Source organism: Arvicola amphibius, chromosome 11 (genome assembly GCF_903992535.2).
Source record: "Arvicola amphibius chromosome 11, mArvAmp1.2, whole genome shotgun sequence".
NCBI lineage: Eukaryota > Metazoa > Chordata > Mammalia > Rodentia > Cricetidae > Arvicola > Arvicola amphibius.
This window is the reverse complement of record NC_052057.2, coordinates 88,489,678-88,517,347: the sequence shown is the minus strand read 5'-3', so window position 1 is coordinate 88,517,347 and position 27,670 is coordinate 88,489,678. Positions and strand designations below refer to the sequence as shown.

The window sequence follows — 27,670 nt, the reverse complement described above, 5'->3', positions numbered from 1 at the left end:
TCTAAAACAGAAAAGCTACCTGCCAACACCTGTTTTTCTGTTGAATTTCTTCACTCCCAACACAGTAAGAGAAAATAAACATGAGATGAAAAGAGAATCCTCACATTACTTATCTCCTTCCCGTAGTTCACTGAGGAAGCTCTATTTCCTTAGGCTAACTAACAATTCCTAAGAACTTTAATGTGACTCAAAAAATATCAGATCCACTCTCACTGTGTAAGTCCCTCTGGTCTAAATCCTGCTGTAGCTCAAGCAGACCTGGACTTCGTTCCAACCTGCCTCAGTCTAGGAAGTGTGCAGCACCATGCCTAGCCATGGGGTAATTTTTTTTAACAAAGACAATTGCAATGCACAAGAGAATAATATATCAGTATTGTCGAATGAGCTAGACTTTCCATGCGTACAGAACCCACCTGATCTTTGCTAAATTCTTAACCATAAGATAGATAGTATTCTGTGATATATAATATATAACTAGCATTAAGATTCTACTGTTTTACAAAGACAACAAATTAAAGCTGGTCCTCTACTGCCATCTGGTTGAGATCATAAAATACCAACCCTAAATCGGAAAGTTTTCATCAATAAAACTCCTTAATAAATCATTAAAATAAAAGATTTAAGAATATCAGCACTTGAGAGTCAAACGCAAACAGACATACCTTTGTGTGCAGAAAACATTCTCTGTAACAAATAGAGTTCTCAAGAAGCCCAGGTTTGCCTTGAATTTGATATATGGCCAAGATTTTACCTTGAACCCTTCTCCTCCTGCCTTTGCCGCCCAAGCACAGTTTCAGAGGCATGCTCTAACACTGGAGTTTTTGCTTCCAAGTTTTTAACTCTGGAATAGCATGGAATAGCATGCCTGGTTGAATTTCTGTTTGTAAATTGCAAAGTGAAGCTGAAAGACTCCCTTCTGCATCTGTTGTCTCTGACATGTCCTTCATACTAAAACTCTAGGTTGCAGCTGGACTGCACAGACCCTGAGTATCCTCATCATGTGTTGGCCACTTTCCACCCAAACAGTCAGGACAGGACAACCTTTACAAGAAGGAAGTGGACTCCTTCCACAGCCTCACAGTGCTCACCTCCTACCATCTTTGATAGGAGCATCAGACTATCTATGAACATGCTTTTCCGATGTTGATTTTTTTAAACTACCAGATACTACTACTACAAAAAAAAAAAAAAAAAAAAAAACTTTGCTATCTATCATTTTGATGGTCTTAAGAGCCAGCAGAATCATTTTGGATCCTTATTCCACTATGTGAAACTACTGTACTTTGACAATTTATGTGTATTTCCAAATTTATAATGTTTAGAAATTTTTATATTTAAGTCTGCTGTTGTCAGAGGGCAAAATAGGAATATTAATATAGAGCCTTGCTGTTTTGCCTAAGCTTGTCTTCAGCTCATGAGCTCAAGAAATTCTGCTTCCTGAGTAACAAGGACCTCAGGCCTCAGTGCCAGACCTGAAAGTTTTGGTTTTATAACAGTACAAGTATACATCTGGTTCACTCAATAGCCAATAAGAAATTGAGGTCTACCATCAATCATATAAATAATTCATATAAATAATTCTGGAAGAAGGTTTGATACACAGAAGCTTTGGGTAACTTCAATGTCATGAAAAACACTGAGTCAGAACCACCCAACTAAACTGGTCTCAGAAACAGTGAGATAATAAGTTTTGATGTTTTAAACTGCTAAATATTGGATAGCTTTGACAAAGTTATAAAAACAGTAAGGAAAGGGGGAAATATAAACAAGTATACTATTTCAATAACCTTCTGGGTTACAAAATATAAGGCCATGAAGCATGCACAGTGGCAAAAATAATCTCCACAGATGGAGCTGCCATTTTACACAACCCAATAAGATGCAGACCCCAGACCCAACAACAACTGAAAAAATGACATGACATTTGTACTAAAAAAAGAAATGTATTTTTAAACCAAAATTCATAAGCCATTCATGTAATCAAAGTGACAGAAAAAGAGGGTCCTCCAACACAATCAGCTGTGTCAAGTTCAGTCAGAAGCCTATAGTCCAAAAGCTTCCAAGAGACTTTTTGTCTCATGGCTTTGTAGTCTGAGTTTTGCTGAGGGAGGGTGGAGGTGGTTATTTAGCACAAGTTGACCTTGACTTTGCAGCAGTGTGGGTTCCAGTTCCTCGGTGGAAGGTCTGAGTGGCCACTGCCTTACTGCCCCAAAGAACACACTTCTAGCAAAAGCCCTGCTTCAGCAAACAAACAATCCATATGCTGGAAGAACAGTAATAACAGTTTGTGATCTCACTGGGACCCTTAATATCTTCAACTTGTCTTTCAAAAGCCTTTATAAGCAATTCACAAATCAAATCTCTGTATCTTTGAAATATTAAAGTGAGTTTTCTTCCTGCCACTAAAAAAAGGAATGTAATCCATCCCACTAATCTAAAAATATTTCCAGTAAGAATAAAAAATTATTTTCACCATTTAACTTGAACCACAAAGCTGAGCATGGTCTATAATCCCAGTACTTGGGAACTGGAGGCAAGAGAATCAGTAGTTCAAGTTCAGCTTCTGCTATGCAGTAAGCTCCAGGCTGGCCTAGGCAGTGGTAAGACCTTGACTCTCTCATAATAATTAATAATAATAATAATAATAATAATGTTCAACCACAGAATTGTTTTTAAGAGGCTAGAGAGATGGCTCAGCAGTTAAAAGCACTTGTTCTTCTTCCAAAGAACTTGATTAGATTCTCAGCACTTATAACTACCTGTAACTCTAGTTCCAAAGGTTCTGGCGCCATCTTCTGGCCTCCATGAGCACCTACCTACCACACACACACACACACACACACACACACACACACACACACAAATCTTTTTTTAAAAAAGTTTTTAAAAGATGTTTACCAGGGCTGGAGAGACAGCTCAGTGGTTAAGAGCACTCAGTGCTCTTGCAGAGGACCCAGGTTCAACTCCCAGCACCCACATAAAGAATCACAACTGCCTATAATTCCATATCTAATGACTCTTCAGACTTCTGTCAGCTCTTATACACAAGTGGTGCACATACTGAGGCATTCATAAGTGAATACAAATTAATTTTAAGAAAAAACTATGTTTCCCAAAGAATCTATAAATGACAACAGCTGAAAATATTAAATAGGGCTGGAAGCTGTGAGATGGCTCAGCAGGTAAAGACACTTGCCACTTAACTTGAAGACCTGAGTTAATCCCAGGGACACACATGATGAAAAGAAAGAACCAACTCAACAACTGACCTCCCTCTGTGTTCTGCAACACACACCTGCCCATATGCAAAGATACACACTCAGACAATACAACATTAAATGTTTTAAGTTAGGACTGGAGGAGTCGCTCAGTAGTAGGCTGCTTGCCTAGCATGCCCTGGGTTTTATCCCTAGCTCCACCCAGCAATGTAAGGAGAAGCAGGTAGGAGACCGAGGACTCTAACATCTTTCTCTTGTGAGATAAAGAATCAAGAAGCACTGCGGGGTTGGTAAAAGGACTAAGATACAGCCTGGAGAGTAACGGTAAAACAGCTACGACGGAACACTGAAAGAAAGACAGAACACTTAAAAAGACGGAACACTAAAAAAGACGGAACACTGAAAGACGGAACACTAAAAGAAGGGCAGGTACACAGATTAGGGGAACTGTATTCATAGCAACTCATTCACAGATGTGAAACACAAAACACAATTTAGAGACCTGGGACAGCCTTAGAGTAGAAAACCATACAAATGACTGAGAGCAGTTGCTTTATGGAGTAGAGCTGATGGAAAGGAAAGGGGACAGAAAGAGACTATAACATTTCTCCACGCTAAGCTTCCCAGCATTTGGCTCTTTAACCAAATACAGGAATCAAAAAGGAAATAATTTTATGTTTACATCTAATTGAAAAACAGTAAATGAAAAGAAAATAACATTAAGGATTACAAAGAGGAGCCATCATGTGTTGTTTCTTTTACTTCTGCTACAAAAAAAAAATCATTTATTCATTTTATAGCAGCTTAAGGATAGACACAGAATAAAACTCCCATGATCTAAACATCTGTAATCCAAAATACTCAAAATCGGAGCCTTATAAAGAACTAATCTGAAGCCACACCATCGTGAAACTGTTGAGGACACTGTATATGACAACCTTTAGAGTCATTTCTATGAGTCCCATCCCCAGCAGGTCTAGCCCTCTCTGTGTGAATATCCATACCACTCTGGCTCCAGCACTTCATATAAGGTGTTTGCGTATTAGAGCAATAAATATGATTTCTACAAGACACTGTTCCCCCATTAAGTGACAGGTACTGTGTAGTTCTAACATCACAAACAAGGTAGAAGGAAACCAGCAAGGATTTCCTGCAGCTTATCTATAACAGAACAGCACTTATCATTCCCCACATACATGGAAGATCTGAAAGTGAGGAAAAGTAGTTAGGCAGAAAGACTGAGGGGTTGTGTCTGAAGGAACAAGCACCCAATCCTTAACACCAATTATTCTAAGAGAGTAGATAAATATCTTCATGGGAAGGTGTTTTAATTTCTCAGAGGTTTTCTAAAGGCTGCATCAAAAAGTAATAAACATTGCCAAAGAACTTTTTTAAATAATGAAGACATCACTTGCAATGTGGAAAAAAACTGTGGCAAAGATCACATACACATGAGACCCTGGATTGAAGTCCTAGCACCACCAAAGAAAAAAGCAGCTTGCAAGACTGCATACTAGTGAAGATTCTGTCTGCATTCCAAACCCACTCTTGCTGCTTATTTATACTTGTGTGACCTCAGAAATGCTGTCTCCATTTCTAAATTATCAACTGGAATGATAATAGTAGCTGTGCTACAATAATAAGAATTAAAGGAGCCGGGCGGTGGTGGCGCACATCTTTAATCCCAGCACTCAGGAGGCAGAGGCAGGCGGATATCTGTGAGTTCAAGACCAGCCTGGTCTACAAGAGCTAGCTCCAGGACAGGCTCTAAAGCTGCAGAGAAACCCTGTCTCGAAAAACAAAAACAAAAACAAAAACAAAAGAATTAAAGGAGATGTTCTGCATAGAGTGCTTAGAAAATTGCCTAATACCACATAAGTATTGTTACCTGTCATAACTGTTCCTACAACTAAAGTATACAATGAATACTGTGTAGTCACCCTATTTAAAAAGTACTATTTAAAACAATAATAAATACAATCGCTTCTCGGCCTTTTGGCTAAGATCAAGTGTAAAACAATAATAAATATTATTCTCGGAGTTTTCTGGGTGTCTATATTAGTAAAATTTGACTTTGTTTTTTAAGAGAAGTTCATTTTCCAATTGTCAACTTGGCTACTTCCTCAAACTGCCAGTGGTGAAATAAAATAGGCACTCCTGGACAACCTTAGAAATGTAAAACCTTCAGCAAGACACATATTACCATACTCACTAGTACCTAGGTAATACTACTCTTATCATAACCTATACAAAGACAGGTAAAAACAAATCAGTATGATTACTTATAATAAACAAAAAACTAGTAACACTCTCAATGCCTCAAGAATAAATAAACTTCTTACCAGCAATCCTTTTTTGTTTGTTTGTTTGTTTTTGTTTTTCAAGACAGGGTTTCTCTGTTATATTGGCTGTTCTAGAACTCACTCTGTAGAGCAGGCTGGTCTCAAACTCAGAGGTTCACCTGCCTCTGCTATTATAGGTGTGTGCCACTACCACCAGGCTATATTTATTTTGTGTCTCAGTGTGTACATGCTCAAATACAGGTGCCTGAGAGGCCAGAAGTGGCTATCAGATCCCAGGAGCTGGAGTTACAGACAGTTATGAATTGCTATTGGGTTCTGTCTTCTGGGAAGAAAAGCCAGTATTCTAAACCACTCGACCATCTCGCTAGCCCATGAGCAATCAGGTTTTTAACATGTTACGGCATTAGAAAATAGCCATGTTCAGAGGAAAAGCGAGTTGCAGAGGCTAGGCTATAAAACAGTAGTACAACATTTGACTGACACATAAGAAGCCCTGAGTTACAGTACCAGCCCGCAATAAATTAAAATTAATAAGTCATCACATTATATAGTTTAGTTCTACTTTGAAAGAACAGCAAATCTCACATGTTCTCTAGGATAAGGCCAAGTTTGAGCAACCACCCACTGACATGAGGAAAGAGAGATAAACTCAATGTCTTCACTATATTATCTGTTTCTCAGATATCTGGGTCCATCTGCCTAGTCTATTTTGAAAATAAAGCTCAGAAATACTAACAACAAACAGGATTTGTATTTTAGCCAGGCGGTGGTGGTGTTGCACACTTTTAATCCCAGTGCTCAGGAGGATCTCTGTGAGTTCAAGGCCAGCCTGGTCGACAAACGAGTTCCAGGGTTATTACACAAAGAAATATTGTCTCAAAAAACAGGATTTTCTAAAGTCTCCAAGCTTCAAATTTGCTATCTCTGAAATACAGGCAACTAAAAATTCTCAACTAGGATGCTAGCTGTGTGTATAGCACAAGTTTTATTTGTATCTGTTTAGCTCTAAACTGACTACCAGATGTGGAATAATATATCTGATTTACATTTGTTTCAAATGCTATTCCAAAGAGGTTTTCCTATTCAGAATGGAGAAAGAACTAAAGACTGCATGCTTGCTTGCTAAGTTCTAGACCTGTTCTAGTTTTTACCCCAAGGTCACACATAAGTTTTATCTTATTTGATTTCTAAGTTTGTTTGAGATCAAAATCACTGATGAAGATGCAGTTATTCAGAGGTATCTAGAAAAATTATAAGAATACAGTTAGATGTTTATTTTCAATGATTTATGATTTGTTGCACTGTGGATTACAAAGGGTCTAAGCTTGTACTCATAATCTTGAGCTGAAAAGGCTTATATTATTTACTTACTTATTAAAACTTATGTGTTCTTGGGATTGAACCCATGGCTTTGCCATGCTAGGCAGTATTTATACACCCAGTACGTTATGTCTCGGATACCCCTGCTGCCTCTCACTTTGCTCAGACAGCCATTCTTATTTTCTTCAGACCCTATACACGTGAAGAATAATTATTCTGTAAACATTTCTGTAGAGCTACCTGTTAACTGTCAGTTCTATTGTGGTTATAACTATGTAAAAGTCTGGTATCAGAACTTGAGTTTAATTTATACTTTTGATAAGCATCTTTATATGCAAGTAATTTTCAAAAGTAAAAGAACACTAAAAGGAAAATAATCAGCTATGAGGGTAACATTTACTGACCACAGTACTGAACACTTCATGTAAATTTTCTTTAGTCAAATTTTCTGGTATATCTTTAATTTAATGACTAACCACTCTAGATTAGGTTACTGACTTTAAACTGTGCATTAGGGCAGTAACCATTAAACTCAGTAAAAGTCAGAATCAACCAGGAAACTAGAGTGTTTTTCAAAAATGTGTATTGTCAGAGCCAACCCAGCTCCATTTGATTTAAGTCTCTGCATTTTTTTTCCTTCAGTAAAACCTCCTACAATGGTACATAATTTTTATCTAGGAATTGTCCTAAAAGATACCATGATAAACTGGAAAAAAAATCAGAATGTTATGCCAGAAAGAAACTAGGGCTAAGCAGAAATGTTTATTTGAGCTGATGTCTTGCATCAAATGTCTAGAACTCAAAAAGAGGTAGGTGAACAAATATAAAAGCATATATACAATAGTTAATTAGCTATAATTTTTTTTGGTCATTCTATTTCTACAGAGTATGAAAGACAGTTTAAAAATGACTATTAATCCAGAAACATCTGAAGCTTCTTTAATATTATTCACTAAATAGGAGGCAATTCTAGAGTCTCATTACCTTATCCACATCATTCCTGTCTGAACATTTAACTCCAGTCATTAGAATAAACATCACCTACAACAATTACTGATACCTACTCAAGGTATTCAAGCAAGCTACCTGGGGTAATTGCACTGTTCTGTACAAAAACAATTACAGCTGCAAATACAGAATCTGTGACAACATATTATACTTAGTTTATTCATATAACAGCTATTTCTAAAACAGGATAGTCACAGGTCATTAAATATTTACATCAGCACATGTGACATAAACCAGACACTGAACATCATGTTATAATCAAGGAATATTTTATGAAGAAAATCAGGCCTATCTGCCTTTGAAATGTACATTTAGAAGTTACATTTTAAAAAAATAATTAGAGGCTGGAGAGATGGTTCAACAGTTCAGAAAATCTACTGCTCTTGCAAAGGACCTGGGTTCAGTTCCCACACCCACATGTTGGCTCGTATTACCCGCTCTAGAAGAGTTGACACCCTTTCCTAGCCTCTGTAGTCTCCTGAACACCCATGGTGCACACTCATGCTAGCACACATATCCTAGGTAATTTTTTTGCCCACCTGACACAAACTAGAATTATCTAAGAAGAGAGAACCATTATGAAGAAAATGCCTTCAATCAGATCAGCCTGTGCACAAGCCTGTAGGGCATTTCTTGCTAGTAACTGATGCTGAAGGGCCCAGCTCACTGTAGGCAGTGCCACCCCTGGGCAGATGGTCCTAGGTGATATAAGAAAGTAGGCTGCTCAAGTCATGAGGAAGAGCAAGCAAGCCAATGAGCAGCACTCCTCAATGGATTCTGCTTCAGTTCTTGCCTCTAGGTTCCTCCCTACATGATTCCCCTTCATGATGGCTTACAAAATAAAACTCTTTTCTCCCCAAGCTGCTTTGGGTCATGGAGTTTTATCACAGCAATAGAAACCTAGCCAAGACACCACCATACACATAAAAACAAGGAATTGTTTTAATTAAAAAAAATAAATCTTATCAAGGTTTGGTGGGTCGCATTTGTAATCCCAGAAATGGGAAGACAGGGGTAAGAAAATGGTCACAATTCAAGGCTAGCCTGGTCTACATAGCAAGTTCCAGACCAATCAAAACTACAGAGCTCCTATCTTAGGGGGAGAAAGTCTTTTAAGAAGAACGTATTCAGTCATGGGTTGGCAAACTATGACTCAAAAGAAAATGGTACCTACTGCTTTGCAATAAAGTAAGTTAGTGAGTTTGTGAGTTGTGTCAGGGTCTCCTGTACCTCGCACTGACCTTGAAATCATTATTTAGTTGAGGATGATCTTGAACTTTTAATCCTCTAGCCACCATCTCACAAATGTTGGGAATACAAGCTTAGGCCAATACTGCCCAGTTTTACTCAATGTCAGGGACTAAACTCAGGGCCTACTCCTGCTAGTTAGGCACTGTAACAACTAACTACATTCCTGACCCCAAAACTAAGTTTTACTATAAAGATACTAGAATAGCCGGGCAGTGGTGGCGCATGCCTTTAATCCCAGCACTCGGGAGGCAGAGGCAGGCGGATCTCTGTGAGTTCGAGACCAGCCTGGTCTACAAGAGCTAGTTCCAGGACAGGCTCTAAAGCTACAGAAAAACCCTGTCTCAAACAAACAAACAAACAAACAAAAAAGATACTAGAATAAGATCTATCTGGCAACTAAATTATGAAATAAGGATAACAAAAAGAGATCCCAAATGTGCTCATGGTGCCACATGCCTATAATCCCAACACTCAGGAGACAGAGGTAAGAGCATCGTATTAAATCAAGTATGATGGCTCACACCTGTAATCCCAGCACTGGGGAGGATAAGAAAGAAGTGCTGTAGGTTCACCAAGTGTTTAAGGCTAGCCCAGGTTAAAGTAAAATTCTGTCTCAAAAAATTAAAATAGAAAACTTTTTCACAAAAACAAACAGAATTCTGCAGCCAAAATTCAGCAGAATGAACTAAAACTTTATACAACTTAAAATACCAACAGATAAAAGCTATATAATTTCTGAAACACATTTATTTCGCTGTTCAAATCAGAAACTCATACCCTGAGAAGTATACACTTTCCCTAACAATATAATATTCTTCAAGCATGAGAGTTATTTGTGTAATTGATTTTGAATAGTCAAACTTACCGAGTACCATCTGCTTTCCAGCTTACTTTATATGGCTTCTGCTCTAAAAGTCTAATATTTTGCTTGTCCATGGAAACAGGTTGTGCTCCAGGGAACCCAGACCTTAAAGAAAAAACATTCTGTCATAGCTACAACCCATATAATGTTATCGTTGTGTTAAACCAATCTCAAATGATTCACAGGTTTATCACAATATTCTTCCTATCATGAGATTAATTTCAAATGGAATAGCATCAATCTCAGCCAGGAATAGTGGCATATTACTTTAAAATCAGCATTCAGAAGGCAGAGGCATGTGGATTTCTGTGAGTTTAAAGCCAACCTGGTCTACATAGTGAGTTCCAGGACAGCCAAAGCTACACTCTGTCTTGACATTTTAGAATACAAGTTTACAGGGTACTAAATGGCCACTGCTATAATATAAATATTGGGCTAATTTGAAAATATTATTATGCAGGACTGACGAGAGAAAGCTCAGGGGCTAAAATGATTCCTATGAAAGTATGAGCACCTGCATTGGGATCCCCAGATCCCAATAAAAAGCCAAGCCTGACAGGCATATGCTATAATCCCAGCACTGGGAGGAGTGTGGGGTAGAAACAGGCAGATACTGGGGTTTAGTACTGTTAAGGTAATTAAGCTAAAATTCAAGCTTTTTCCTGAAGTTTAAAACACTCCTGCTTTACTATTTAGATCATGATGGGGAAGGGGAGCACCCAGCCCACAGGTGCACAGTGGAGGCCCAGGTTGACACGAGGAGTCTTCCTCATCATTAACCAGCAGAAACAAAGAGATCAACGAAAACAACTCTGGCGACAACAATAATGTTGTGTTCTTGAGAATGATGTAAATCAACTAATCCTGATTCAACTTAACTGTTACAGATTACCTTGAAAAACACGTGACATCCTCTTACGCACTCAATGTACACACTAACTTTAAGAAGCAAAAAAAAGTCAAGTTAAAGTTTTTATTAATTTTAAGTATTAAATAAAGAATAAATTTTATTTAAAACTTGAAAATATGCCTTACCCTTCCCAGCCACAGAACTGATGACATTTCTGCTGTACCTCTCCTAACTTTGGTTGAGTTGTTACTTGAGTTACACCTTTAACAGTTATACCTTCCAAGAAAATAGCACCCTTTAAAGGAAAGAGAAAATAAAATGATAATATATATGTACACATATATATATATATATATACACACACACACACACACATAAAGGATAAATGTATTTACAAATTAATGAACTAGTTAAACCTAAGAAAACTCATATTAAATAGAAATGATCTCTTCTGCCTGCTGTACTAGTGGCGTTTATACTCCACCAGACACGGGGCTCGGGCAAAAGGATTCTAAGGTCTCCATAGGCTATATAGCAAGATCCCATCTCAAAGCCAAAGAAAAGAAAAGGTGTACTCCAGGAAAGTCTATAAAATTTTCTGTGCTTCTGTTTTTACACTTTTTAAAACTAAAACATTAGTCTAAGTGTATACTAAATCAGTTTCAGATACATCAGAGAGCTTCTGCATCATTTTCAAGTAAAATTATGTAACAACTCTAGCTGGTCTACAAGTTGCAAAGTTCAACCTTCTGGCCAAGATCTGGCAAGCAATGCACTTAGGAAGAGGAAGAAAAAATTCAGAGTTCATCCACATATCCACTCTGACAGGTCCACAGGAGTCCTAAGTCTTTCTAGCAGCCAGCATTCTTACACTGTCTCAAACTCAGAATTGAGATGTATCGTCATCTAAGAAATCTTCAATTCTGACTGCCTTAAAATAATGATAATGTTGGGATCCCATGACTTAAGGATAAAGATGACCAAAGCTTTCCTGTTATACCACTACCTTGACCCAACAACAAAATTGCTGTTTTAAAACCACATCTAGGGGGCTGAAGGGAGGCTCACTGGTTAAGAAAACTTGTTGCTCCTGTAAGGAGAACCCTGGTTCAATTCTGAGCACCCACATGGCAGCTCATGACTATCTGAAACTCCAGTCCCAGGTGATCCAACACATTTTTATACCCCTATGGGCCCCAGACACACACACGAAACACTAATACACACAAAATAATAAATCTTAAAAATGAAAACACACTTCTGATGCCAGCTGTGGTGATGCATGAGTACCATTCCAGCACTATGGAAGTTGATGAAGGGAGCCTACAAGTCAAGGCCAGTTTGGCCACACAGTAAGTTTGAGGCCAGTTAGGCTATATATTGACAACCTTATTTTAAAAAACACTTTAAAAATAGGCCATTTCTATTAATAAATACTAACTAATGAAAATAAATTCTGAAAGCAAAACTCTAAGACTTGTAATACAATGACTAAGAATACCCAAGTGGTGTCAATATCCCTATAAACTATCATCTTAAATATGCCCAGCTGTGCCTTGTACCTGAGCGCCTCTCTTTTCTTAACCAGCATGCTTAAAGTCAAGTTATTAAAAATGTCTTTAATAAAATCCCAAATCTGCTTTAAAAAAGAAAAGGGAAGAAATGTACCCAAGAGCATAAATGCTCAGTAAGCACTCTACCAGTTCTTTGGTGTAACTTTAAGATTTTTTCCACTGAAAAGACATGAAAACTAAACCTTTAAATTATATCTCATTATAACTATTAAAATTAAAAAATCAAATAATATTTTCAAAAATTTATTAAGCATATATGCTCAAGATTAATGCTGTTTTTTAAAAGTATATTTGAAAAGCCAGACATGGTGGTACAAGGCTGTAGTTTAAGTCGTCTACGTATTTCAATTTCCTTATAAAAATTTATCATAAAGAGCAAGCAGGGCATGTACGATGGCTCAGTATGTAAAAGGCCTCTCAACCAAGCCTAAAGACATGAGTTTGATCCCCAGGATGTTGTTCTCTGACCTCTACGGGTGTGGATGGGTATGAATATGTGTATCCATGGAGGGAATATCTGAAATTAACAATTAGGAAAATAAAAAGAGGAACATAACAACAGACACCAAGGAAATCCAGAGAATCATAAGGACATATTTAAAAACCTGTAATCCACAAAAAGAGAAAATCTAAAAGAAAAGTCTCCCAACCAAAAAGAGTCCAGTGCCAGACTGCTTTAGTGCAGAATTATACTAGACTTTAAGGAAGAGTTAACACGAATACTCTTCAAAATTCCAAAAACTAGAAACAGAAGGAACATTGCCCAATTCCTTTTGAGGCCATAAGCACCCAATACCAGAACCACACAAAAATTCAACAAAGAAAGAGCAGCTACAAAGCAATTTCCCTTGTGAACATAGACACAAAAATACTGAATAAAATACTAGCAAACCAAATTCAAGAACACACTAAAAAGATTATCCACCATGACGAAGTAGGCTTCATCCCAGATATTCAGGGATGATTGAACATACAAAATTCAGCCAATGTGATCCACTATATAACAAACTAAAAGGGGAAAAAAAACACACATGATCATCTCATTATATGCTAAAAAAAAATCTTTGACCACATCCAACAGCTCTTCATGATAAAAGTCTTGGAGAGAATCAGGAATAAGAGCACACCTAAACATTTTTTTTAAAAAAAAGAAGTAATTTACAGTAAGCCTATGGCAAACATCAAATTAAATAGAGAGAAACTGAAAGCAATTCCACTAAAATCAGGAATAAGATAAGCTGCCCACTCACTCCATATCTATTCAATATAGTACTTTAACTTCTAGCTGAGCAATAAGGCAACTGAAGGAAATCAAGGGGTTATAAATAAAAAAGTTAGAAGTCAAAGTATTGCTATTCACAGATGATATAATAGTATACATAAGTGACCCCAAAAATTCTACCAGGGAACTCCTATAGCTGATACACACCTTCAGCAAAGTGGCTGGAGACAAGATTAAGTCACAAAACTCAGTAGCTCTTCTATACACAAATGACAAACTGAGAAAGAAATCAGGGAAACGACACCCTTCACAATAGCCACAAATAATATAAAATATCTTGGGGTAACTAACTCTAACCAGCAGCTGATAAGAGCAGATGCAGAGATCCACAGTCAAGCATTAGGCAGAAAGAGAACCCAAACTAGAGGTCTCCATCAGTTCCCTCCCCTTGGAGCTTGGGGAACCCTGTGAAAGAAGAGGGGGAAGAATTGTAGAAGCCAGGGGGGGGGGTCAAATAAACCAGGAGAACACAGTCCACTGAATCAACTAAGTACAGTTCATAGGAACTCAGAGATTGAAGCGAAAATCACAAAGACTGCATGGTTTTGTGAAAGGTCCCCTGTACATATTATGTTGTTAGCTTGGGCTTTTTGTTGGACTCCTAACAGTGGGAGTGAGGGTGTGTCTGACTCTTTTGTCTGTTCTTGGTATCCTCTTCCTCCTACTGGGTTGTCTTATCCAGCCTTGATATGAAGGTTTGTACCTAATCTTATTGTATTTTGTTATGCCGCAGTCAGTGGGTATCCCTCGGAGGCCTAGTCTCTTCTGAAAAGAAATTGGGAGATGTGGAACAGATGATTAAAAGAAATTCCACACTAGCTCAGAATTGAGAAATAAATAGTTATTTATTTAGGAGTAAACTCACAAATCAGAATTCTCTGCTTGAATGGAGAAGAGAGATCGAATCCAGCAATCCAGCAATCCAAAAGAGCATGGGGGGGTGGTGGTGGGGGGGCACTCTGCATCAGCTTATATGATGATATAAGAGGCCACACCCCAGTAGGCAGGTAACCACAAGCTATAAAACTTCCTACAGCAGGGAGAAGTAGATTTTTTTGGCATATGTATGAGTGCATGCCTGTATGTCCATGCATCAGAGTCCCTGGAACTAGAATTACATACAGTTATGAATTGCCGTGAAGGTGCTAGGAACTAAAACTGGGTCCTCTGTAATAATAAGAAGTGCTCTTAACTGCTGAGACCCACTTTTCAAATTTTATGTGAGAGTATTTATCTGCCCGGCTTTTTTATGTGGTGCTGGCAACAGAACTCTAGTCCTCATACTCTGTATATGCACTTATTGAATGAGCATCTCACTAGCACAAAATTAAGTTACTTTTGAAAGTATTTCTCTTTCAAAGCAATTTACATTTGTGGGTAACCTTATAGTCTTCAAGATGGAAATGTGCAAGCACAATTAAAAGTTTTCCAACTAAGAATTTAAAAAAAAAGAACCTAAAGTAACAGTTACATAATTTATATAAAAAAAAAAAATCAAGGCATTTTTCCTCCTTGCCGTGAACCATTGTCAACTAAGACATGACTTGTAGTGTCCACTGACCAACCACAATATACCTTAATTACTAACTTCATTAACACTTCATTTCCTCCACACTTCTGTCACTTTACCTTTGGTCTATACCAAGTATGTCTGTGTACAAGTTAAAGAGTCCTAGTCCTTAGCCGGGTAGTGGTGGCGCACGCCTTTAATCCCAGAACTCGGGAGGCAGAGGCAGGCGGATCTCTGTGAGTTCGAGACCAGCCTGGTCTACAAGAGCTAGCTCCAGGACAGGCTCTAGAAACTACAGGGAAACCCTGTCTCGAAAAACCAAAAAAAAAAAAAAAAAAAAAAAAAAAAAGAGTCCTAGTCCTCTTAACATATCTCCTGTCCCTGCAGGAAAGAGGAAGATAACCCCACTCTGCCACATTCAATTAAACACAGGGTCTCGTGTATCCTATTATCCTATTCTCACCTACAACTATGTAGCAGAGGGTGGCCTTGAACTCCTGAGTGCTGGAATCAGCATGCACCACTTATACAGTGCTAGAAAGGAACCCAATGCTCCATGCATGCTTGGCAAGTATTCTACCTACTGAGCTGTAGCCACAACCCAACTCCTAATACTTCATTAGACTTATGCCTAGAAAATTAAGAAAAGTTGACTAGAAAAATAGAAGTTTTCTAAGTTGTATAAGTACAAAGGAAACACCACCTATGGCAGGGAACAGTTATATTAACTGTATGACTATTTTGCAGAAACATTCTCACTAGTTATTAGGTAATATACTAAATCTATTGTTCTATTGTTAATACTCAATGTACTCAGTACTTCTTAGCTAATCTCAATCTAACCTCTAAGAGTTTTTTGGTTTACATAAGAAACAAAACCAGGATGAAATTCTTAACTCCAGCTTTTCTCTGAAAATAAAAAAAAAAAAAAAAAAAAAAAAAAAAACAGACTGCTGGGCTGCAAGATGGCTCAACAAGCAACGGCTTTTGTTGTCAAATCTGACAGCCTAAATTCAGTCCCAGAATGTGCAAGATGGCTGGGGAGGAATGAGTCCCACAATTTGTCCTTTGACCTCACATTACCACCACGGCAAGCATGCCTCACCACCCAAAGAATAATAATCATGTAAGACAAAGTTTTAAGGAATAATTGCTGGCTAATCATTAAAAGTGAACCATGGTGGGGCATGCCTATAATCTACCTCAGCACTAAGAATATTACTCAGCACTTTGACAAGAGGATTGGGAGTTGAGAGCAGCCTGGGCTTCATAGTGTGACCCCACCACACCTTCTTAAGGACTCCATCTGGCTCATGATGTTAGGAGTTTCTTAATGGGTTTCATGTAGAACCAAAATTAATTTCACAATATCAGAAACCATTATTAATGCTCTTCAACAGAGAGAAAGAGAGAGAGTGCAAAATAACAGAAACCTAGCCAATATCCCACAATAGGTTTAAACAAAAATATAGAGTATTATGGCTCAGCAGGTAAGGACCCTTGCAGTTAGCCTGATAACCTGAATCTGACCCTCAGGACCCATACATAGTATGAAAAAAGAACTGATTCCCACAAGTTGCCCTCTGACCTCCACATGCATATTGTGCCATTTCCACACCAAGGCACACACACTCAAGCATGCACATACAAAATACACAAAATAACTGAATAAATAAATGTAATTTAAAATAATTTTAAAAGAACAGCACAGTATTTGTGCACATTACCAGTTTTAACCGTTCTTTTCTCCTTTTACCAAAGGAAGCACTTGACCCAGGTTCTGAGTCCTTTTTCCCATCTTCATCCTCATCTTCTTCATCATCATCCTCAAAACACCAATCTGGCAACACAGGTGGTGGTGGTGCTTCTTCTATATCACCATAGCGACGAAAAAGTTCCTTCAAATAATCACCCTTATAGATTCCTGGCGGTCTGGCTTGGGCAAACGTAGCAACTGCTGCTTCAATACTATGGAAAACAAGCAATGCAATTTTCTCACTAGTGTCCATTTATGTGGACTTGTCGATTATTTACTCATACTCAAAGTACCACAAAAAGTATGAGGCAGATAAAACAAAAAAACCAAGGTCTTTCTTTACCAGCAAAGTTTTCAATGATAAACTAATTCCAAAAATACATACACATCGTACACTGTAACATATGGTACACATAGATCACCCACTTATAATATATGGTCCACTATAATATATCGTACATTATATATAATACATAAACTGCTGTAATATATGGTACTAACAAATGATACATTATAAATGTCTAAAACACATTGCTGTGAGTGCTTATGACAAATATGGATAGCCAATGAAAAGAAATTTTAATAAAACATTAAAGGTCAAGGTCTCAAAGAAAAAAGAGCAGTCAAAAAAATGTGAACAGAAAAGTGAGCAAACACAATGATTTTTAAGAAATCGTTTTACCAAAAGACCCAGACCCAGTCACCAAGAATACACATTTTGAGAAAGAGTTAACCATTGGCTGAGTCTGGCATAGGAGTCTGATGTTATTGTGCACAGTGTTCTAAATGACTAGAGCTGAAAAATACACAAAGTAGAAAACCACTGAGTGTAAAAGAAACAGAAAACAATTGCATCCGTGTTTTGATTGACTGTATTCCAAAAAAGATCTACTGGGTAAAAGGTTTTAGAAACACCAACTATGAACCTAGAGAAGTAAAAAGAACGTTCAGTCAGCAATATCCTATTCCCCTAGGAATTTCAGGTAACTAGGTTCTAATCTCTCAAAATCTAAAAATGTACTTCACAAGTAACATGCTCGATAAAGACAAGATTGTTTAAAGAGTAATGACATCCTAAAATGCTTCCTTCACATAGCACTGTTTTCCTAGTAATTAATAGCTATAGAAGATAAAATTCAAAGGAAAACAACAGACATTTCCAAAGCTGAATACAAACACAAACATTTAAGACCCAACCGCTGCAACTTTTAAAATACAAGAAAAACATGGAAAAATAAGTACACTGTTTATAAGATTCTTAATCATCATGAATGGTCACATACATCTTCTTCCACTATAATAAACCTATATACCTCCAATCCATTTTCTCCACCAAAAAGGCACATATGAGGAAACCAGTCCGGTTGAAGCCATGGGTGCAGTGAACACCTAGAAGAAAAAGCAGTTTGGGTTAAACTGAACCACTCCAAAGGCTACATTTTGTTTTAAATGACAACCTGATTTCCAAACAGTTCAGTTACTTAATTACATTATATACTTGTATATTCTAAAAACTCAAAATACTCCTTTAACTTAATAGCTTGTCAATTTAAGTTCCTTAGGATCTAATTTAGAACACTAGACAGAAATTTAATAATAAAACACTGATTCACTGGTTTAAAATGCTTTACTGTCTAAAATTTGTCATAAAAATTTTCAAGAATAGGCCAGGTGGTGGTGACACACGCCTTTAATCCCAGCACTCGGGAGGCAGAGGCAGGTGAATCCCTGTGAGTTCGAGGCCAGCCTGGTCTACAAGAGCTGGTTCCAGGACAGCTAGGACTGTTACACAGGAAAACCCAATCTCGAAAAACAAAACATAAATAAATAAATAAATAAATTCAAGAATTGAGGCTGCTCTACCACCATCCCTACCCACTGGACACTGTAACCTACAAGACACACTCTGCACCCAAACACACTGAACCCTTCACCCTCTCCCTGATCAAACATCCCACTCAAAATCAGCAGCCCCTAGACATATAAGCACTGCCTACATCAAGTAGAAGAAGAGATGGGTAGACCAGCAGATTAAGAATATGTTCAACAACATCAAGAACAATATGACACCACCAAAACCTACTGGTTCTGAAACAGCAACACCTGAATCCCAACACAGATGAAGCAGAACAAAACAACCTTAAAACAGCTTTATGAAGATGATAGAGGCCCTTAAAAAGGAAAAGAAATTTTCTTAAAGAAATAGAGAAAAAGACAAACAAAAAGTTAGAAGAATTAAATTAATTGCTTTAAAAAAAAGCCAAGAAAGCCAAGAAAAAAATGATCATACAGGTGAAGGAAATAGCTCAAGTCTTGAAAATTGAAATAGAGGCAATAAGGAAAACACAAACGGGGAATTCTGGAAATGGAAAATCTGAGTAAATGAATAGGATGTATAGATACAAGAATAACCCACAGAATACAAGAGATGGAAGAGAGACTCTTAAGGCACTGAAGATACAACACAGAAAATAGATTCAAAGAAAATGTTAAATCCAACAAATTCTCAAAACAATCCAGAAAATCTGGAACATCATGAAAAGATCAAACCTAAGAAAAACAAGGATAGAAAAAGGAGAATTCCAGCCCAAAGTCACAGAAAATATATTTAACAAAATCATAGAAAAACCCTTTCCCAACCTGAAGAAGGAAATGCCTATGAAGATACAAGAAACTTATAGAACACCAAATAGACTAGGCCAAAACAAAAACAAAAACAAATACAAGTCCCCTCACCATATAATAATCAAAACAATAAACATACAGAATAAAAAATAAAAGAATACTAAGTGTTCCAAAGGAAAAAGGCCAAGTAACATATAAAGACAGACCTATTAGAATTACCCTTGACTTCTCAATGGAGACTATGAAAGCACAGACATTTAGCAGACACTAAGAAACCACGGATGCCAGTCCATACTTACTATACCCAGCAAAACTTTTAAATACCATAGATAGAAAAAACAAGATACTCCATGACAAAACCAGATTTAAATAATATGTATCTACAAATCCAAACCTATAGAAAGTACTAGAAGGAAAACTCCAACCCAAGTAAGTTAACTGCACCCACAAAAACACAGGCAATGGTTAATCCCATACCAGTGAATCCCAAAAAAAGGGAAACACACAAACTCACTACCAAAACAACAACAAAACCAAGGAACTAAGAAACACTGGCCATTAATATCTCTTAATATCAATGGATTCAATTCACCTATAAAAAAAAACATAGGCTAACAGAATAAATACAAAAACAGGATCCATCCTTCTGCTACATACAAGAAACACACCTCAACTTCAAATACAGACACTACCTCAGAGTAAAGGGTTGGGAAAAGACTTTCCAATCAAACAGTCTTAAGAAACGCTGGTGACACTATCCGCATATCTAACAAAGTAGACTTCAAACTAAAATTAACCAAAAGAGATGAAGAGCCAGGCAGTGATGGTGCATGCCTTTAATCCTAGCACTTGGGAGATAGAGGCCGGTAGATCTCTGTGAGTTCAAGGCCAGCCTGGTCTACACAATAAGTTCCAGGACAGACTCCAAAGCAACAGAGAAACCCTGTCTCAAAGAACCAAGAGAGAGAGGGAGGCAGGGAGGCAGGGAGGCAGGGAGGCAGGGGAGGGAGGGAGGCAGGGAGGCAGGGGAGGGAGTGGAGGGAGGGAGGGAGGGAGGCAGGGAGGCAAGGAGGGAGGCAGGCAGGGAGGGAGAGATGAAAAAGGAAATTTCACATTCATCACAAGAAAAAAATTCGTCAAGATGAAGTCTCAATTCTGAACATGTATTCCCCAAATACAAAGGCACCCACATTGGTAAAAGAAACATCACTAAAGCTTGAATCATATATCAAACCCCACACATTAATAGTGGGAGACTTCAACACCCCACTCTCACCAATGGACAGGTCTGCCAGACAGAAAATTAACAAAGAAATAAGGGAACTAACAGAGGTTATGACTCAATTAGACTTAACAGACATCTATAAAACATTTCACCCAAACACAAAAAAATCTATACTTTCTCAGTACCTCATGGAACCTTCTCTAAAACTGACCACATACTCGGTCACAAAGCAAATCTTAACAGATACAAAAAGAACTGAAATAAAGCCATGTATATTACTGAATCACCATGGGTTAAAGTTAGAATTCAACAACAACACAAACTACAGAAAGTCTACAAACCCATGGAAACTGAACAATTCTCATCTGAATTACCACTGGATCAAAGAAGAGATAAAGAAAGAAATTAAAGACTTCCGAGATTTTAATGAAAATGAAAGCACAACATACCCAAACTTATGGAACACTATGAAAGCAGTGTCAAGAGGCAAGTTCATAACACTAAGTGCCCACATAAAGAACATGGAAATCTCACAGTGACTTAACAGCACACCTGAAAGCTCTCTAACAGAAAGAAGCAAACTCACCCGAGGAGAAGATGGCAGGAAATAATCAAACTCAGGGCTGAAATTAAAATAGAAACAAAAAGAATACAGAGAATCAATAAAGCAAAGAGTTGGTTCTTAGAGAAAAAAACAAGATTGACAAATCCTTATCCAAACTAACCAAAAGGCAGAGAGAACATCCAAATTAATAAAATCAGAAATGAAAAGGGGGACATAACAACAGACACTGAAGAAATTCAAAGAATCATTAGGTCATACTTCAAAAACCTATATGCCACAAAAATTGGGAAAATCTAAAAGAAATGGACAATTTTCTGGATAAGTACCTAATACCAGATAAATCAAGACCAGATAAAAAATTTAAATAGACCTATTATCCCTAAGAAAACAGAAGTAGTCATTAAGTTTCCCAACCAAAAAAAGTCCAGGGCCAGTAGGTTTCAGTGGAGAATTCTACCACAATTTCAAAGAGCTAATACCAATACTCCTCAAATTTATTGGTCCATATAATAGAAACAAAAGAAACAAAATTCTTTTTATAAGGCTACAGTTACCCTAATACTGAAACCACACAAAGATGCAACAAAAAACAGAATTACAGACCAATCTCCCTCATGAACATTATTGCAAAAATACTCAATAAAATATTGGCAAACCGAATCCAAGAACACATTTAAAAAAAAAAAAAAATCACACAACATGACCAAGAAGGTTTCATCCCAGAGATGCAGGATTGGTTCAACATAAGAAAATCTGTCAATGTAATCCACCATATAAATAAACAAAGAAAAAAAACCACATGATCATCTCAAGATGCTCAAAAAGCCTTTGGCTAAATCCAGCACCCCTTCATGATAAAGGTTTTGGAGAGATCAGGGATACAGGGAACATATTTAAACATAATAAAGGCAATTTACAGCAAGCCAACAGACAACATTAAATTGAGAGAAACTCAAGCCGATTCCATTAATGTAAGGAACAAGACAAGGCTGTCCTCTCTCCAAATCTATTCAACTTCCAGAGGCATCACCATCCCTGACTTCAAGCTCTACAGTAATGAAAACAACTTGGTATTGGCACAAAAACAGACAAGTGAACCAAAGACCTGAATATTAATCCATACACCTATAAACACCTAATTTTTGACAAAGAAGCTAAAACTGTACAATGGAAAAAAGAAACTATCTTCAATAAATGGTGCTGGCATAACTGGGTATCAACATGTAGAAGAATGTAAATAGATCCATATCTATCCCCATGCACAAAACTCAAATGCAAATGGATCAAAGACTTCAATATACATCCAGCCACACTGATTCTCATAGAAGAGAAAGTGGGAAGTAGTCTTGAACGCATGGGCACAGGAGACTACTTCCTAAATAAAATCTCAGTAGCACAGACACTGAAAGCAACCTCCTGAAACTAATTAGTTTCTGTAAGGCAAAGAACATAGTAAGACAAAAAGGCAGCCTACAGAATGGGAAAAGATCTTCACCAACTCAATCGACAGGGTTGATCTCCAAAATATATAAAGAACTCAAGAAGCTAAACATTAAAATACCAAATGATCCAATTAAAAAATAGGGTACAGATCTAGGCAGAGAGTTTTCAACAGAAGAATCTCAAATGACCAAAAGACACTTTCAACAACTGCTCAACATCCTTAGCTATCAGAGAAATGCAAATCAAAACAACTCTTGAGATGCCATCTTACATCTGTCAGAATGGCTAAAATCAAAAACACTGCTGACAGCTTATGCTGGAAAGTATGTGGAGTAAAGGGAACACTCCTCCACTGCCTGTGGGAGTCAAACTTGAAGAGCCAGCCACTTTGGAAATTGGTATGGCAGTTTCTTAAAATATTGGGAATCAATCTACCTCAAGACCCAGCTATGCCAATTTTAGGCATATACCCAAAGGATGCACAATCGCATCACAAGGACATGTGCTCAACTGTGTTCATAACAGCATTATTCATAGTAGCCAGAACCTGGAAACAACCTAGATGGCCCTCAACCAAAGAACGGATAAGGAAAATGTGGTACATTTACAAAATGAAGTACTACTTGGCTGAAAAAAAAAGACATCATGAAATTTGCAGACAAATGGATGAAACTAGAAAAAAAAATCATTCTGAATAAGGTAACTCAAACCCAGAAAGACAAACATAGTATGTACTCACTTACAGGTGGCTATTAAGAATAAAGTACAGGATAACCAACCTACAATCCACAGCCCCAGAGAGGCAAGATAACAAGGAGGGCCCAAAGAGGGAAGCATGGATTTCCCTCAGAAGTTAAAGCAAAAAAGATCTCCTGGGTAAACTGACAGCAGGGGTTGAGGGATGGAGAAATGGGAACTAGAGGGAGTGGGTTGGGTGGGTTGGGGACAGGAGGTGGGTTGGAGGCAGGATGGAGGGGAAGATTAATAAAAGAAAATGTCCTGGTGGGGGATCCATTCTGGGGACAGGGATTAAACCTAGTACTAGGGAAACCCCCAGGAATACATAAAGATGACCCCAACTAAGACTCCTAGCAATGGTGGAGAGGGTGCCTGAACTGGCCATCTATGATAAGCAGATTGGTGACTTCCCTAACTATCATCAGAGATACTTTATCTAGTAACTGATAGAAGCAGAGGCAGAGATCCAAAGACATAGAAGCAGAGGCAGAGATCCAAAGACAAGCACTGCTCTGAGCTCCCAGTCTTGTGGAAGAAAGGGAGGAGGTGGAGGTCAGGGGGTCACGATGGGGGAACCCACAGAGATAGCTGACCTGAGTTCATGGGGCTCATGGACGCTGGACCAACAGTCTGGGAACCTGAATAGGATCAACCTAGGCTGTGTGTGACAAACGTGTAGCTTGGTCTCTTAGTAAAGCTTCTAACAATGAGAGCAGGACCTCTCCCTAGGGCTTAACTGTCTTTTGGTACCCTGTTCTCCATGCTCGATTGCCTGGCCCCTGCCTCAATTTGATGTGCCATGCTTTGTGCAAGCCCATGGGAAGCCTGTCCCTTTCTGAACACAGATGGAGAAATGGATGGGGGAGGTGATTTGAGAATTATTACTTTTCAGGTATGTGACTTTTGTTTACACTATATTTATTTAACTCTGTGAAGCTGTGTTACTGTGCCTATCTAAAACACGCGATGGTCTAATAAAGAGCTAAATAGCCAATAGCCAGAAAGGAGAAAAGACAGGCGGGACTGACAGGCAGAGAGTACAAAAGGAGAAACAAGGAGAACAAGGAGCAAGAGAACAAGGAGAAGAGAACATCAGGGGCCAGTCACCCAGCTACACAGCAAGCCATGGAGAAAGAAGTAAAGTAAGGTATACAGAAATAAAGAAAGATAAAAGCCCACTGGCAAAAAGTAGTTGAGATAATTTAACATAAGAGAAGCTGGCAAGAAACAATTCACACTAAGGTCCGGCATTCACAAGTAATAATAAGCCTCCGTGTGATTTATTTGGGAGCTGGGTGGTAGGCCTCTCAAAAAGCCAAGAGTAAAACACCCACAATATTTTGGCATTCCAATGTGAGGCCATATTTTCCTGAGAAAGCTGAAAGAAAAAGTATACGGCTCCTTTAAGCGTTTACATGTGCTAAAGAGCCCTTGAGCAGCCAGTTCATTAAAGAGAAACCAAAAAGGAAGTAAAAATGCCTGTCACAGTGCAAGCATCAGCATTCTGGAGCTCTAGAAAGGTTGAATGCAGTTTCTGGTCCTGCGCCTCCTACTAGGGTGCAAGTTTAGCTTTCACAGCCCAACCTGAAGGTGGGCAAAGCCCATGGAGGATAAGGTGTAGCAGCTTCACAGTCTAAAGTTTTTAAAAGGCTATGCAGTAAAAGAGGTCCAGATGGGAAAAAACATTCTAAACAGGTTCCAGAGTGTTTTACAATGTGTGTAGGCTTAAGAAAGAAAGAAAATGGATATAGGTAGTCATAGAAATAAAATGATTAAAAATAATAGTAAAGCTTTAAAGAAACAGTAAAAGTAATGTAAAACAAAAAAGTCACATAAAGATGGGAAACATACGTGGAGTCTGAATTCTGTACACTATTGTTGGTTCTGAATGTTCTGATTGCTGAAAAACAAAGGGCAGCTGCTGAGAGACTGGAACTGAAAGAGGGATTATGAAATAAGCCAATCTAGATATTTTAAGAATGCCTTAACTTTTAAAAGTCAAAAAATGTTATTTGTCAAATGGAAATCAAAACTGCTTTGGAGAAGAGGTTTTGCTTTTGTTTCCATAGGAAACAAGAAGCTGTGGATTTCTTCTAGGTTGACTTGGATCTGGTTAGACGAAGGGAGACCTCCTGAAACTTGACAGGTGATATCTATCAACAAAGGTTATAACTGGTCTTCCCAGGACTTGGCCATTATCTCAGATTTTCTCTCTGGGACCCTAAAAATACTCCACCCACATTCAGGAAGCAGTCTAGAAAACACAAAGTCCACATTCCCAAGAGAAAACGGGGTGTGGGTGGTCTTTGATTATTTTGTGGGTTATGGATGTTTGTTATAATTCAGGAGAATACAAAAATACAAGAGAAAAAGACCACTATTAATCTCAGATATTTTGCATTGGCATGAATTTTGGTATATGGACACAAATTCAATTTTGTTACAATGTATATATGTTTTCACTCTTGTTTAAAGGACTCTTGTATACTGATGCAAATTTAAGGTAATTTTTGTTACAACACACTATATACATATGTATCTACTCTTTTTTTTAAAGGATTTTTGTATACTGATACCAATTTAAGGTTATTTTGTTACAACCTATTGTATATATGTTTTTGCCTATTTAAGGTATTGTACCTATGCAGTTCACTTTAAAAATGTAGGTAAAATTCTAGCTTTTGAAAACTATTATTATGAACTATTTAGGATAATCAAGAAACACAGGTCAGTAGTCATCTATAACAATCAAGTTTATAGATAAGCCAGGTATATTTTTTAGATCATATAGATATATTTTAGATAGATGGTCTTCAAATACTTTAAAGGCCTATAGACTATGGCATTTAAAATGTTCTGTTAAAGTTTTCATGACAATGAGACATATCTGATCCTAGCAGCACCAATTTACTTCAGAGAAGCTATCGGCATTGAAGAAACTCCTTTTTGGAGTTTGCTTTCATTGTGGCAAGGTTAGTCACTGAAAAAAGAAACTGTTCTTGCCTTTGACTGCTGACTATGTGCTGTGTGCAGACTGGACATACAAGACCCACAGAAAAGTGACTGCTGCAAACTTTGACAAAACAAGGCAGGATGGTCATTCAGGGCTCCTGCTTCACAGAAGAAACTGCCAGACATTCTGCAGGGCACAGAGGAAAGTGACTGACAAATGGCCAATACAGTCAGGACACTCTTTCAAATATCCTGCTTCATTGAAAAGTCTGCCAAATTCTATGGGCCTATAGGCTGAAGATGGATTTCCTAATGTTGCAAAGGAACTTTGGGTGACTGTCCAAGCAGTCAGAGATCTCTGTCATTCATAGAGTTTTTCGAAGTTGTTTGCAATGCACTCTTTGTTTACTCAAAAAATGTTATCCTTCTGGGGTCTTTGATGGAGTTGAAGACCAGACAGTTATAGTTGCAGTTTTCCTTAGTTATGACAGAGAGTAAATTAGGTATAAAACTATAGATTCAGTAAGATAGGACAGATAATGAGGTGTTTTAATTTGGAAGACACAAATGAACTGGAATTCATTATATTGTGAATGTAATCTTTACTTGGTAATTGTTCTTATTGCATAGTCTTACTATGTTAAAGTTAAAATTTTTCATTTTGTTTAAAAAGAAAAAGGGAAGCCAGGCGGTGGTGGCGCACGCCTTTAATCCCAGCACTCGGGAGGCAGAGGCAGGCGGATCTCTGAGTTCGAGGCCAGCCTGGTCTACAAGAGCTAGATCCAGGACAGGCTCTAGAAACTACAGGGAAACCCTGTCTCGGAAAAAAAAAAAAAAAGAAAAAAAGAAAAAGGGAGATGTTGGGGAATATTGTTTTCAGGTGTGACTTTTGTTTATGCTGCATTTAACTCTCTGAAGCTGTGTTACTGTGCCTGTCTAAAACACCTGATGGTCCTAATAAAGAGATGAATGGCCAACAGCGAGGCAGGAGCAAGGACAGGCGGGGCTGCCAGGCAAAGAGGATAAAAGGAAAAACAACAAGCAAAAGAATGAGGAGAGGAGGACATTAAGGGCCACCCACCCAGCTACACAGCAAGTCATGGTGAAAAAAGTAAAGTAAGGTATACAGAAAGAGAGAAAGAAGAAGCCCAGAGGCAAAAGGTAGTTGGGATAATTTAACAAAAGAAA

The 27,670-nt window shown here is 37.9% G+C and overlaps 1 protein-coding gene and 1 pseudogene across 2 annotated transcripts in view; one reads left to right on the top strand and one right to left on the bottom strand.

Annotated features, from left to right (window-relative positions):
* The window catches only part of Rngtt (RNA guanylyltransferase and 5'-phosphatase), a 253,269-nt gene that overhangs the window by 147,099 nt on the left and 78,500 nt on the right, over positions 1-27,670 (bottom strand). For both annotated transcript variants that reach the window (XM_038346948.2, XM_038346947.2), the window contains exons 5-8: positions 18,248-18,323; positions 16,906-17,146; positions 10,998-11,107; positions 9,966-10,067 (exon numbers count right to left, since the gene is read on the bottom strand). In XM_038346948.2, the coding sequence (XP_038202876.1) occupies positions 9,966-10,067; positions 10,998-11,107; positions 16,906-17,146; positions 18,248-18,323 (529 nt within the window). The remainder of the gene's footprint in view (positions 1-9,965; positions 10,068-10,997; positions 11,108-16,905; positions 17,147-18,247; positions 18,324-27,670) is intronic.
* LOC119826967 lies at positions 5,198-5,316 on the top strand (annotated as a pseudogene).